This window comes from Plectropomus leopardus, chromosome 23, assembly GCF_026936395.1.
Source record: "Plectropomus leopardus strain MGB_pleo_1.0 chromosome 23, ASM2693639v1, whole genome shotgun sequence".
In the NCBI taxonomy this organism is placed as follows: domain Eukaryota; kingdom Metazoa; phylum Chordata; class Actinopteri; order Perciformes; family Serranidae; genus Plectropomus; species Plectropomus leopardus.
The window spans coordinates 13,871,054-13,885,816 of NC_142198.1; the positions used below are offsets into that span (position 1 = coordinate 13,871,054).

A 14,763-nucleotide genomic window follows, 5' to 3' on the forward strand; every position below is an offset into this window, starting at 1 on the left:
TTGGTTCACTTTAATGTTTATGTTTAATGTAAACATGTTTAATGTTTATTTAATGCTAATTTTTATTTATTAGTGTATATTTTACAAATTACTTTATGTACTCCTGGGTAGCTTGTGAATTTCCTCCAGTAACTAACTAAACCTTAATTTTATAATAATAATATTACAATTTGTTTATTAATTTTGTTTTGAATTGTTAATCTCAATCTGCAAAGTAACTAAGGCTGTTAGATAAGTGTGGTAGAGAAGGAAGTACAATATTTGTCACTAAATCACACTGGAGTTTAAGTATAAAGTAGCTGGTAATAGAAGGAATTATGTATTTATATAAAATCTTAAATAAGTGTTGCAGTGTTTTGAATATAAATAGAGTGTATAAGTGTTTTTCTATGTCCCTTAAAGTTTTTTTTTGTTATTCTCTTCAGGTGGAGCCCGGTCACCTTCAAAATAAGGTAAATTATTGTGGCATAATATTATTATAATATTAATTGAGTACGCTTAACATTGGAGTGGAGCTAATTTTACTAATTTTATTCTCCTTTTGATACTCAAATCTACAATTAAGCATGTTGTTTCTGAAAAAAATTATGTTTTTATGTGAAATCTGAAATTGCAGTTGCAGTGTTAAAAATATAAATGAAGTGTACACATTTTTTTATACCTCAAAATTGTCCTAAAGTGGAGCATTTGAGTAAATACTTCACAAGTACAAAAGAGCTCAGTACAATAGTACTTTTCTCCACTAAATGTCGCATTTTCCCCAAATGCTCTTAAATGTAGCGAATATTCATGCACAAAGTCGTCATTAGCATATTTAGTACTCTGACTTGAACTTGTAGCACATAAAGACGAGACAGACATGTAGTAAAACTTTTATTCATTTTTTCCAAGTCAAAAAACAAATAGAACAAAGATACAGAGAATGAGATAATGAATTGTTTTCTATACAATGGCAATTTCAAGTTAAACCTTCCTTTTGCCCAGACATGTGAAGTCTTTCCTCAGTTTGAAACCCTGTCTCTCCCTCGGACGCACGCCAACCGCACACGCATACACACACTCATACAACCTGGGAGTCCCGACGTCCTGAACTGACTGGACAGCAAACAGTTAAGACAACAGGATTAGGCGCAAGCAGAGTGGACAAATATCACACTGTCTGGGGCTTAAGTCCACCACGATTATTTACTAAGTGCAATCACCAAACCTGCTTCATCTCAAAAGGCCAGAGAGATGCCGTCCTGTCAGTTCAGGACCAATCTTGGAAGCAATGTGTCACAAAATCATTTTCAGATTACTGGCTGTGGTTTTTTTTTTGTTTTTTTTCTCTTCGGGACTCCCGGTAAGATCCAACACACGCCCCTCCCCTCCCCATGATTCCCCTCGTCACAGGTACATACACTGGTAGAAAAAAAGAAACACTGATTTCAGAAATGAGGATCACTTGTGGATGAAGAGGGGAGAGGGAGGAGACAGCTCGCCCGATAAATTCAGAAACCGCAAATGGAACGAGGAGGGAAAGGAAAAACTGTTTCCATCATCATCGGGCGTACAGACGGTTCCTTTAATAGTCAAACTAGGTTAATTCTTGTGAGAAAGCACCCTTATTCAAAGAAAGAAGTTCACACTAATGTAGTGGGTAAGGTTATTTTTAACAGAGAGGCCAAATTTCTGTTTCCCTGGACGATCTCTGCTGAAAAGAAAATGAACTGTTCCACGCTGTTTTAAAGAAAAAGGCCAAACAGGAGGCATAAAAACCCTGAAACTGAGCACTCAACTTTTTGCCTTTAGCTGAAGAGGCGTCACGATCTGCCGGCATGCGACGTGATACTGAAAAAAGCAAGTCGTCGTCGTGGCAAAAAAATAGTGGGGGAGAACTGGGGTGCGAACATGAAAACCACTCCGTCCCCTGCCCCTTCATCCACAGGATATGAACATGAGCCTCCTGCAAACAGGTTTACAAAGTCACCAAAAGCAAACGAGAGAAAAGCCAAGAAAAAATTAAAAATCTTAATTTTCCTCTATTCATATTCACACAGAATAGCAGTTAACTTTCTTTCTTAAATAAATTGAATAGTCTAAATAAACCTGTGTACACGTCAGCTATCAGAAATGGGACGAAGATTAGCGAGAGGGATTTGAGAAAAAATTTAAACCTAAAGCTTGATTAAAATGTATTAACATGTGCTACTCATGCAAACAATGACAAAAGCAGCAAAACTAGTGTCCCCCTCGTCCACGTGTGCCCCATTTCCTCCTAGAATTAAAATTAAAGACAGAATAATCTATTATTTTTTCATATAAATCTTTAAATTCCCAGCGTCAAGGGAAGAATCTGGCATTTTTTTTATTTTTTATTTTTTTTTGCTTTTGATGCACAAGTCTCCAAAATGGTAGAGGACAAGAGGATGCTGGTGGGTGTTTTCGTGACATCTTTCAGGTTTTGTCTTTGGGGTGTGAAGGAGGAAGAGGGGAGGGCGATGGGTACACCTGCATGGTGAATGAGTGAAATTTCTTTCCCCTGCAAGCCAGTTTCTCTCTCCCATCATGCATGACTTCCTGTGAACCATCCAGCTTTCTTCTTTGGACAATCGGACCTGACCATTTTTACATATATCGAACAGCTAAAGATCTTTGATCCACCAAAAGTGGCAGCGACTGGACTTTTACAAAAGCAGCAAAAAGGTCGAACAAGATACACCTTGGTGAAATATGCAGTAAACAAACCTCCTTGATTTATCGTTAGAGCTTATGTGTTTTAGTGATGAATACAATCCACTTTTTCAAAAAGGCTTTTGGCAATATGTACGCTTCCCACGACTAACATTTAGAGAATGAGAGAGAGACTGGATGCAGGACACTATAAAGTTAAAAAGGGACGTTTTCTCCCCCGTTTTGTGTTCACCACATCTTCCTCTCCTTTTCATTCCCTCTTGGGATTTGCAGTTTTGCTCCGACACCCCCGTGTGAAAATTAAAAAAACTATTTCAAAAGGCAGCCTTTTTTTTTTCCTTCAGGCAGAGCAGTCAAGTCTTTCACATAATGGTCTTAACAATTTCTCGTGGTAAAGACAGAGATTGTGACAGAGGTCCCAAAGGAGACAGAAAGACAATCACAGTTGGGACCCCCGCAGCTTGAAGCACCGCCACCTCCAGCTGGTTAAATGTGCCGTCCTTCAGGTGTCCACGGGTTTTCTTTTTTCATGTGTCCACCAATGAGGTGACGGAGTTTCCTTCAGCTGCCTCCCCATCTCCGCCGCGGCTCATCAGTTGTTCTCCTCGTCGCTGTCGTCGGGGCTGATGGCCGGGCTGTAGGTGGGCGAGGTGGGGCTGTACCCGGGGGAGGTGGGGCTGTACGTGGAGCCTTTGGGGCTAGTTGGCGAGTACGTAGGAGACGTGGGGGAGTACTTGGGGGAAGTTGGAGAGTAAGTGGGTGAAGTCGGGGAGTATTTGGGGCTGGTGGGGGTGTAAGTGGGGGAGGTGGGGGAGTAGGTCGGAGAGGTGGGGCTGTATTTCGGGGTCGTTGGGGAGTAAGTGGGGGAGGTTGGGGAGTACTTCGGCGACGTTGGGGAGTACTTTGGCGAGGTGGGGGAGTATTTCGGGGAGGTGGGGGTGTACTCCGGGGAGCTGGGGCTGTATGAGGGTGAAGTCGGGGTGTATTTCGGGAGGTGGGGGAGTAGAGAGGAGAACTGGGGCTGTAAGAGGGGGAGCTGGGGGTGTAGGTGGGCGACTGCGGGGTGTAACGTGGACTGGAGGGCGAGTAGGACGGAGAAGTGGGGGAGTACGAGGGAGAGGTGGGGGAGTAGTTGGGGCTGGTTGGGGTGTAGTTGGGGGAGGTCGGGGAGTAAGAAGGCGATGTTGGGGAGTAAGAGGGTGAGGTGGGGAGTAGCTGGGTGATGTGGGCGTGTAGTTCGGCGATGTGGGGCTGTAGCTGGGGCTGGTTGGCGAGTAAGAAGGAGAGGTGGGCGAGTAGGATGGGGAGGTGGGGGAGTAAGATGGAGAGGTTGGGGAGTAAGAGGGAGATGTGGGGGAGTAAGAAGGCGAAGTGGGTGAGTAGCTGGGTGACGTTGGGCTGTAGCTGGGCGACGTCGGGCTGTAGCTCGGTGAGGTGGGAGAGTAGGATGGGGATGTGGGCGAGTAGGACGGGGAGGTGGGGGAGTAGGAAGGAGACGTCGGGGAATAAGACGGAGACGTGGGAGAGTAGGACGGAGAGGTCGGGGAGTAACTGGGTGAGGTGGGTGAGTAGGAAGGAGACGTCGGGCTGTAGTTGGGGCTGGTTGGGGAGTAAGAGGGGGAGGTGGGGGAGTATGAGGGGGATGTTGGGGAGTAGCCAGGGCTCTGAGGGGTGTAGCCTCCAGGGGAGCGCGGCTCGTAGGCCGGGGAGGTGGGTGAGTAGTTGGGTGACATGGCTCCACCTAGGAGAAAAACAGAAACGTTTAAGGGTGGAGAAAAATCATTTTTCCAATTGTGTTTTCTAACTTATATTCTTTTAAAAATTAAGGCAATAAGCGAAAAAAAAGAAATGACCCAAAAATCTGCAAGATAGTAAAAAGTAGAAGAAACTAGACTGTTAAATCCACAGTCGAAAATCCAAATGTCGACCCCTGAGAGCCCATCTGAATGAAAATGGCGAGTTTAGACAAAAAGTGCCATAAAGCACTCTGTCCTCAAACGAGAACAGTACCCGGCTTAAACTACATATTCTATAACAGAATCATTGATGGGCCATGTTGTGCTTTTTCCCCTCAGCGTCTAACCTGGAGATGGGATGTACGGGCTGGCAGGTCCTGGAGATCCTGGAGACCCAGGAGTGGGAGACCAGGCCGGGGAGTAGCCCGGAGAGAAGCCACTTGCGTCTGAGGCTGCACTGGGAGAGAAACCTGCTGCTCCGGGGGTCATGCCGCTTCCTGGAGGAAAAAAAAAAATCAAGCAAACTCAGTTAAGTAAACCAAAACAAAGAGAGGACGAAAGAAAGTGACCCGAGCAAACGCTTACCGACACTGGGGGACCAGGCACCGTAGGCCGGTGTTGCTCCTGTGTTCCACGGGGTCATGGCAGGCGACATACCGCTCATGGGACTCGGCACCGTACCAAAGAACATTCCAGTGGCTGCAAATAGAACAGATACAGAACGTAAACATTGTGGCTCTTACGCCATATCTGCGATAGAAACACTTCTGCATTATCTCGAATAATATCTCGCCACTTACGTCCAGCCACGCTGATGCCGGGTATGTTTGTGGGGATCTCCATGCCGTATTTGCACTTCTCAGCGTCCAACAGCAGGTCAAAGCATCCTGTACCAGCGGGGGCGAGCTGGCCGAGCATGATGTTTTCAGACACCCCTTTCATGGGGTCACTCTCACCATGGGATGACGCCTCCATCAACACATCCACCTAGAGGAGGAGGAAGAGTGGAATAGGGGGAGAAATTGTTATTAAAATGCCCTTAAAAAAAAAAAAAAAACAGCAGTTTTAGCGTCCGTGATAATGGTCATCTTACCGTCTCCTCAAAGGAACACTTCATGAGTGGTCCTGTGTCCTGACGGTTGATGCCGTGACGTGTGATGGCCATCAAGTGACCGCGGCAAGTCATGGTGTCACAAAGCAGAGCCAAGTGACGGTAGTTGACGTAGGAACCGTCAAAGGAGATGACGTGGTACAACTCCCTCTCCAGAGCCTTTCGCACGGCCTCAATCCCCAACACCTGAGTAAGAGAGAGCGCGCAGAAGAGGGGGAATGTAAATATTTGTGAAAATCTGCCGTAATTCAATTTACACAAAGCTGTTTTTATGCTTCTGTACCGTGAAGATCTCCACGATGTCATTGGAGGTGGTTCTGACGGGATCTACGTCCTTCTCACTGAGGACCCTCATGAGGCTCACGCCGTCTGTCTCGAGGATCCACTCCTGCAGCGCCTTGAACTCGCCGTCCTCCGTGATGATGATCTTCTTCTTGTTGTCAGTCTGAGGCAAGTGCATGTACACCTGGAGGAGGAGAGTGCGACCTTTAACTGAGAGACCCAGGCGGGTACTTCCGTTTGTTACTGAAGACGAGTTTGTGTGAGGTCTGTGATGATCCTGCAGAGGGAACCTGCTGTGAGTGAATGTCATTGTTAGTGTGCGTTCACGGTATTACCTTGCTGATCTGCTCAATGCCTTGCAGGGTCATGTCTGTCAGCATGTTTGACTCGATGCACCTCAAGAACACATCGTCATCCATTTTGTCCACCACCTCCTCATCCTAGACAAAGAAAATACAGGTATTTATAATTCATACTAAAGGTTACTACAGCTTAAGGCATGTTTTATTTAAGACTTGAATAGTTTTTTAATGTTAGTTAGAGTAAATTTAAGAGCAATTTACAATAACCAAGATTTAAAAAGAGGAAAGAACAAACATTACGTAAGGTAAGGGACAATTTCGACCAAATGATTATTGTAACATAAAGAAGACTTTGTCCTGTGGTGGAGACGAGGGAGCTTTTTAATACTTGGTATATGTTGGCCTACTGCCTCGATTTCTATTTCTGTCCTTGCAACATCAGAAAAAGGGTTTATAAAATCCTGTTTTCATGTCTAAGAACATTAAGACTTTAATTAATTTACAACATTTATGAACAAACGTTTTATTTTTGGATTGATGAATTCATTGCCTTTTAAGACTTTTTAAGAATCTGTGAAAACTCAAAACATTTAAGGTGACTACTTTATTTTATTTATCATTATCGTTTATAAAATCAGTTCTCACCTCTTGGAACTTGTTCTCATCGCTGTTCATGATTCTGATTCGTAGAACGAGCTTCTCAGCGTTGTCGTCATTGAAAATACAGTTCAGGTCGTCTCCGAAACCTTTCCAGAGAAACAGAAGTGTCATCAAGGAGAACCGCCTTGTTTCTGTTACTGACTAACAACGTGCACAAAACCCACCCGCGTTGATCTTCTCTGCAATCTGCTCCATAGTCAGCTTGCGATCAGTCATGTGCTTGCGGTCGAGCTCGATGCGCAGCAGCCACGGCGAAATGCGCGTCACGTCAAAGTCGGGCATCTCATAGTAGACGTTCACCCACTCCTGGTCCTCGGCCACCACCGTGTTCTGGGGGTTGGGGTCGTAGTAGATGGCGGTGTTGGCTGTCACCTAAGTAAACAGGCAAATGTTTAGTCACTGCTTTTAAATTTGGATGAAACTATTCTCTTTAAATGACACAGTTTTAGATCAAAAACAAAATCTTTACGGTCTATTTCTCTCTCTGACCTTTCGCAGTGTGGTGTGCTCCAGTCGACAGAGGATGTCCTTCGCCCTCTCAGCGTCACGAGCTGCCTGACCCAGCAGGAAGACCGTCAGCGAGGGTGTTTTGGGCCTCTTGGAGATGTTGATCAACTCCTTTAGACGAGGCACACCGAGTGTTACGTTCTTGGCTGACACACCGGCGTAGTGGAAAGTGTTCAGGGTCATCTGGGTGGCCGGCTCTCCCAGCGACTGAGCAGCCAGAGCGCCGACCATTTCACCTGGGTGGGCCTGTGAGTGCAGGTTAACGTAAGATCAGTTTTTATTTTTTAAAAAAAATCAACAGTCTGACACCTCTGGATGCGACAATGTGCTAAACTTACAATGGACTGATTGAATTTGGTCTCGATCTCTCCAAGCAGCCAGTCGAAGGCTTCTGTGGAAAGGCGGAACTCCTCCGTCATGCGTTTGGAGCAAAGGGTGGAGCGCAGGTGGATGTTGAAGAGCAGAGTGGCGTTCTGCTGCGCCTGTCTGCTCAGCGGGTCTTCTCCATTCACAATTACAAGCTTTTTACTCAGCTCATGAACACCTGCGGGTGCAAACACATGCGCAAAGATTGAGATTTGTGCTGAGTATAGATATTTATTAGGCTTCGTGGTGCAGTCTGTAATGTTACATTTCATGCAACAGTTGAATCTCAGTTACTCCGATGCTGTGAGAGATACTTTTCTCTCTCTAGCATAAAGAGCGAATTCGACTTTAACTGTTCTACTAATTATGTAATGCTTGGGGATTCACCAGGTGGCTTTACATGGCTTTAAGGAGCTCCCGAGGTCAGGCCACGACCTTCTAGTTCTAATCTACAGCCAACGCTCCTTCCACATAGATCTCAAAGTCCTGTAGCTAAATATAAACCGAAGAAACCGAGTAACAACTTGGCTGCGTGAGTTCACAGCTAATTTCACAGATGACGAATAAACAGTGAGCCTTGATATATTGTTCTTTAATTATCATTTTTGAGCTCACCCTCAACCACCCGTAGAGGATTGAGGTCTGTTGGAGTTCGAGTGTTGATGCGGAAGATCTTCTGAGCGTTCCAGATCATTCTGGCCAGGTTGCACGGCAGCACCACCTGCAGGCGAGGAGAAACACTGCATTATACGACTATTTATGATTTCACGTGCCGGAAAAAGAGACTGTTGCAAGAGCAGAGGGGCATCTATGAATGTGAGCGTACACACCTTACTGTCCCCAGTGGGGAAAATGGCTCGGAGGACCTCCCTGTCCTCCTTCATCTTGTCAAACTCCCTCTCCAAGGTACTCTGCACATGGGCATTGGTCAGCACATCTTTGACGACGTCTTCCTGCAGCATCCGCCTCAGCGCACGTTCATTGGTGCAGTCAAACTTAAACCTGGGCAGAAAATAACAAAATAGTTAAGCCACTGATTGTAGATAATTAAATTATGCACATAGCTGAGTAGATTTCTTAAAATGGTAGAGACACACCAGAGCAAGTCTTTACATTACATACGCTGTTATGTGTAGCTACATGCTAACTTCAGGGAAATATGGAAATTTGGTTGCCGATGTTGTTAATTTCTCCCTGATTTTGGATCAGATTCCTGCTGGAACATGTGCAGTTGTGACATGTTTGGTTTGGAAGCTTTTATTGTTGATTGTCGGGGTGGAAAATGCGGAGAAGGGGGCTTAAAGAGACAGGCGCGAAAAGGGAGCATATCAGACAGAAGGTAAATACAGCTGTTCTAGCACAGACAGTATGACAAATAAAGTGTTAATTGCATGTAACATGTTCTAGTAGAAACCGGAAATACAAGTATGAACCTGCACAATAGATAACCTTTAACTGCCGTGTATAACATGTGCGTGTGTGTGTGTGACTTACTTCTTTTCAAAGGCCTTGTGTGAGGGTTTGAGTGTTGCCACATTTTGGAACTCGACGTTCTCTCCTGCCAGGCCGTCCTCGCCGTAACGCAGCTGAACCACCTGGTTGATGGAGTTACGCACAGTGCCATCGTACTTCACCATCACAGACTCCATGGACTTGATCAGACGACGCTGGATGTAACCTGGTGAGGTAGATTTGTATCATTAAAACCTGAAAAGCTTCCATTTAAATGGCTGAGTCTAGTAATTACTGATAACACATCCTTATGAAACATATCCTGACTCATTTCTTTTTCACGCAGCTGAACGTACCGGTCTCAGCAGTCTTTACGGCTGTGTCGATAAGACCCTCTCTGCCTCCCATGGCGTGGAAGAAGAACTCTGTTGGAGTCAGGCCAGCCAGGTAGGAGTTCTCCACAAAGCCTCTACTCTCAGGACCGTAGTCATCCTTAATGAAGTGAGGCAGCGTGCGGTGTTTGAAGCCGAACGGGATTCGTTTACCCTCCACGTTCTGCTGCCCCACCACAGCAATAACCTGCATGAGGACATAAGCGGTAATGTGAATTGAAGATTTGATTCTTTTTTTTGAGAGGTATTAATGATGTTGGATGGATTCCTTTACCTGTGAGATGTTAATCTTTGACCCCTTTGATCCAGCCACCACCATGGACTTGAAGTTGTTGTACTCGGACAGAGACTTCTGGGCTGACGATCCCGTTTTGTCACGAGCGTCATTGAGGATGCGGTTCACCTGGTTCTCAAAGGTCTGCCTCAGAGTGTTACCGGGGGTCGGCTCCAGCTCGTTGTTGTGGGCTTTCTCGATGACCTGGAAGACAAAAGTCAAAAGGTAAGATGTGACTTCTCTGCATATAATATCTGCTGAAACAGGTTGGGTTGTTGATGACTGTAGAAATACTTTACGCTTACTTCTATCACATCCTGTTTGGCTTTCTTGATGGTATTCTGAATGTCGAGGTAAGTCTTGGCGTCAGCAATGGAGTCGCCGATACCAATGGAATGACCTGAAGAAAACATCAAGCGCAAACTCATAAATATTAAGACAAAATAATGGCAAAGAATACAACGGTTGCAAAAAATGTTTACTTACCCTCGATGAGAAGCCAGTTGTTGACCACAGTCTGAATGTTGGAGTAGAAAAGTCTGGTGATGTCGTGGCCCATCTCCAGGTAGGAGATGTGGACGAGGGAGCCGGCTGAGGTTCCCAGAGACTTTTTACACAGGATTCCCATGATCAGCTCGCCGTTCTCCACAATGACCTGTGTGACAGATTTGAACGTGAGCTCGTTTGCGTCATCATTCTTTCATCTACACATGATTAATCAGGGATCTTGTACCTTTGTGTCCCCCGGGGAGATGTGTTTGTAAGGGCCACTGTCTTCATCGTCAGGATGGGTGCTGTGTGTGCGGATCACGTTAATGTGTCCGGGAATGATTAAGCTGAAGATCTGCTTGCCCGTCCACAGAGGGCGGGGCTTGAGGATGGCCGGCTGAGGCACTTTCCCGTCCCAAGTGGAGAGGAACATGAGAAGGTTCATCACTTCACCCTGAAGTGGAGAAACAAACAGTGTTAAGATCCTTTTTTTTTTTGACAAGAAAAATCAGCAGCTGGTGCTCCCATTTTAATCCTTACCCTCTCTAAGAAGACGTCTCTTTTGGTGAATTTGCGGACGGCAGTGAGGGTGTCCTGCACAATACCCATGACAGGCCTGTTGGACTGGGGTGTGACGATCATACGCGGCACCATAGCCAGCTCCTGAATCTCTGCCCTCGTCTCAAGGGACTGAGGCAGGTGAAGGTTCATCTCATCCCCGTCAAAGTCAGCGTTGTATGGGGTGGTGACACTGCAGGGAGACGAGAGGACGGGATGTTAGAACTTTTCAGTATAGATAAAGTACAAATATCACCATAATATAACATTAATGTAATACAAGTTAAAACAACAAAATGCATTCACAGTTCCGTAAAATCAATACCTAATTTATACCAAAATTTGACAAATAATTATTTAACAAATTATTTTATTATTTATCTATGAAAATGCTACTGTCTGTTTCAAGGGAAACACATATAAAAAGCCAGTGATTTCTGGTCTTTATTCGGTACCTGAGATTGAGTCGAAATGTGGACCACGGCAGAATCCGAACCCTGTGCCCCATCATGGACATTTTATGTAGTGTAGGCTGTCTGTTGAAGATGACAATGTCGCCATCACACATGTGTCTTTCCACCTAAACAGAGAAAACACCAGATTTAGTCAGTATAAAGATATATTAAATCATCATCTAACAGTCATTGCTTTAGAGCTGCTCATAAATATTTCGAGCTTGCCTTGTAGCCAATCTGCAGGTGAAGGTCACTTGGTTTGGGGTGGAATCGCAGGTCAATTCTGTCTCCATTGTCACGGATGATGTATTTGGCTCCTGGGTACTGGCTGTTGCCTCTCCGCACCAGCTCTTGTAATCTAAGATGGTCATCAGAATGGATTAGCAGACATAACGTTTCATAAAAACTGTTTTGAAATACAGTTTTTTTTTTTACGCTTTGCATAATATTTTATCAGCTATTTACTTTGCAGTACCTGTCAATATTAAAGGGCGTGACAATTTCTGGGAAGGTCATATTGGCTGCGATGGATCTGGGCACCCCCACTTGGTCGATCTGCAGGTTAGGGTCCGGGGTGATGACAGTTCGGGCAGAGAAGTCCACACGCTTGCCCATAAGGTTACCTCGGACTCGCCCTTCCTTACCCTTTAGACGCTGTTTTATGGATTTGAGAGGGCGGCCAGACTTTTGCATTGCCTGTGAAAGGAAAAATTCATTGATCATTGATAATTCCAAATACTGACTGTGAAAGCAACTGAAACTGGGCAAACATCAATGCATTTTTAGATTATGTTTAATTGAATCTTGTACTTGGTTCAAATCTAGCACATGGGGAAGTGCAAACATACCCTTGGCAGGCCTGGCAATTCATTGTCCACCATTGTGGCGACATGAAACTGGAGCAGTTTGACATCCTCAGCTATGACGTGAGCCGCCGCACCACTCTGCTCATTTCTTCTCAGCTGGTTGTTGATCTTGACAATGTCGGCCAGCTTGTGGGTCAAGTCATCCTGTAAAACAGAGGATTTGTTGTCATTGTCGTCTCATTTTTACACAGCTTGAAAACATACAGTGTAATGACAACATAACAGTCTGGGGTCATAATACTGTACCTGGTTACGAGCAGAGCCCTGCATGACCACAGCAGGCCTGACAGCCAGTGGAGGAACAGGCAACACAGTTACAATCATCCATTCTGGTCGGGCGAACTTGGGGTCCATGCCCAAGATGATGTCCTCCTCATCCGAGATGCGCTTGAAGATCTCGTGCACACGCTCTGGACTCAGCAGGATCTTCTTCTCCTGTGAATCTTCGTTCACATGCTTCCACTCTGCATACAGCTCCAAGCCGGAGCGCCTAATGCGTGGCTGGTAGCGTCCACAGCCACCATGGCCCTGTGAAAGTCACATTGTGGGAGGTGAAGAAAATTAAAATAAGTTGGACATTGTGCGGGCTAAAATGCACACTAAATATGACAAAAAGACTCGTCCGCATACCTTCTCCTTGGTAATGTCCTCCTCAGTCTCCTGCTGCTCCATTCCAAATTTGTTGTCCATCTCCTCTCCTCCTTCACAGATATTTTTTCCTTTGCAGAGCTCGTACACATGTGTCAAACGTTTCCTGGGCTGCCCTTTGGATTTGATCAGGATGTCTTTGATCTTTGGGTTGTTCTGGAGATAACAGCAACAAGGTCAGCATAAAAAACCATCAAGACTAAAATTATACTTTTCAGGTCAAATATCAGTGATTATTATCAGTAAGGACGGTGAGATGCTGAATATACTTACCGAATCCACTAATAGCTTAGAGCAAAAGAAGCAGACACATCGAAGAACCTTCATGATCTTTGTTACGAAGCCAACATGGAAAACTGGCTTTGCCAGTTCTATGTGCCCGAAATGGCCAGGGCATTCTGTCATGTTGCCTGAGGACAGAAAAACCATGCTTATATTATTAATAAGTAATGACATCGGATAGGGACAGCAGTCAACTGAGTAATAATAGATTTTGGCATTAAATGATAACATGACATACCTGCACATGTCTGACATCTTCCAGTTCTTTCTATGACCCCTTGTCTTGGGTCCATAAGGCCACCAAGTTTTGGACGTCCTCCTTCTGTTGTTTCGGGGTATTTGATACCCCCTTCCGTAACAGACATCCGTTTCTGGGGAGATAGACATTGTGTTTAAGTTGATGTTGAGATAATCAGTTGACCATCTACTTGCTATCAGTGCTATAATGTAGATGTCAATACCTTTACATATATGTAAGCCATAAATATTTATTTTCAGTAAGTATTTGTCAACATTAGTGATACAACCAAAAACTCCATAATAATTTAGGGTTAAGTGTTACAAAATGTGTTTCAAGTAAATTTCTGTAAACTTTTACTCCTATAAGTTATGCTCAATTACATAAACATTCATTATTTGTATTAATTAGGCTTTTTAACTATAGAATACCCAATCCCGGGTTAAATAAAAAAAATTAAATGCATATCGGACGTTGTTTAAGTACCCTTTATTTATTGTGAGAAAACAGACCAATGCGTACAAAGCGACCAGGAGTAAAACCAACCGAGCCGTGTCAAAAACGAATAACTATAAAATAAACACAATTTCCACTTCTTGATGGGCCTAGCAGATACATCGCATAAATTAAAAGGGAGTTTAATTCATGTGATAGCATGGATCATTTCTGAAAATGTTGTGCTTAAAGTTTTTCAAACTTCCTGCAACATGCTAGTTAGCACAAGCTCCACCAGCCTGACACAGCTAGTTAGCTAGGCTAGGCTAACAGTCGGCATCTTCCGTTGTAAACAGAACCATGTCTTTGCCACATATGTTACACGACAATATTAGTCAAGAAACTGTAAGAGTGATGTGTGATCTGTATGAGAATTAATGAAAAATACCCCACTCCCCCCAAAAGAAAACCTACAAGCTCATCTGGGCTGATGATGCCGAATTGAACTCTCTTGATCGTGCGCAATGGGCATGCGCTGTCGCCGGAGGGCGGTCCGTGCATCCTGTCTATTCAAAGAGACGCGTCCTTCCTCGGCACGCCGCTTTGTGAGCAGGAACAGCCTTTAAATTGTCACCACGACTCTGGTCAGGCCGCCAACGGTGACCGGAAAGTCTCCGAAGGCGATATCCCAGGGACCTCTGCTGTCGGTTGCCTTAATGGTCGAGTTATTTGTGTTTTGGTCCTAAGTAAGATGGCTACCGACTACTCCCTTCCCTTTTTTGATGTACACTGTGGAGCGCTCTAAGCGCTTCTGAGCATGAACTGGCTCAACGCTTGTTTATATAGACTGAGTGCCTGCTACGGGGTTGCATACTCAGAAAGACAGGGACTGACTCTTTGGAAGGTGGGACATAGAACTCTATAGTAAAACGCTCATTGGCCATTCAAGACAGTTATATGAATAATAAATTTGGTCTTACGTACAGCCAATTAGAGCGCACGTTCATTTTTTCCAACGAATCAGAGCTTAAGGCGGG

General features: G+C 44.8%; 1 protein-coding gene across 1 annotated transcript; it reads right to left on the minus strand.

The window, feature by feature from the left end:
- Positions 1–860: 860 nt before the first annotated feature.
- polr2a (RNA polymerase II subunit A) lies at positions 861–14,551 on the minus strand. The gene is given in 31 exon segments (XM_042511871.2): positions 861–3,666; positions 3,669–3,884; positions 3,887–4,414; positions 4,757–4,906; positions 4,995–5,108; positions 5,210–5,396; positions 5,503–5,706; positions 5,804–5,986; positions 6,138–6,242; positions 6,750–6,850; positions 6,929–7,136; positions 7,254–7,517; positions 7,610–7,815; positions 8,253–8,358; positions 8,468–8,639; positions 9,132–9,315; positions 9,446–9,668; positions 9,756–9,959; positions 10,061–10,155; positions 10,242–10,410; positions 10,489–10,698; positions 10,785–10,995; positions 11,258–11,382; positions 11,483–11,615; positions 11,733–11,953; positions 12,106–12,267; positions 12,370–12,651; positions 12,754–12,927; positions 13,045–13,181; positions 13,292–13,424; positions 14,201–14,551. Coding segments are annotated over 31 exon segments (5,895 nt in total). The 5' UTR covers positions 14,288–14,551; the 3' UTR covers positions 861–3,265.
- Between the last annotated feature and the right edge of the window lie 212 nt (positions 14,552–14,763).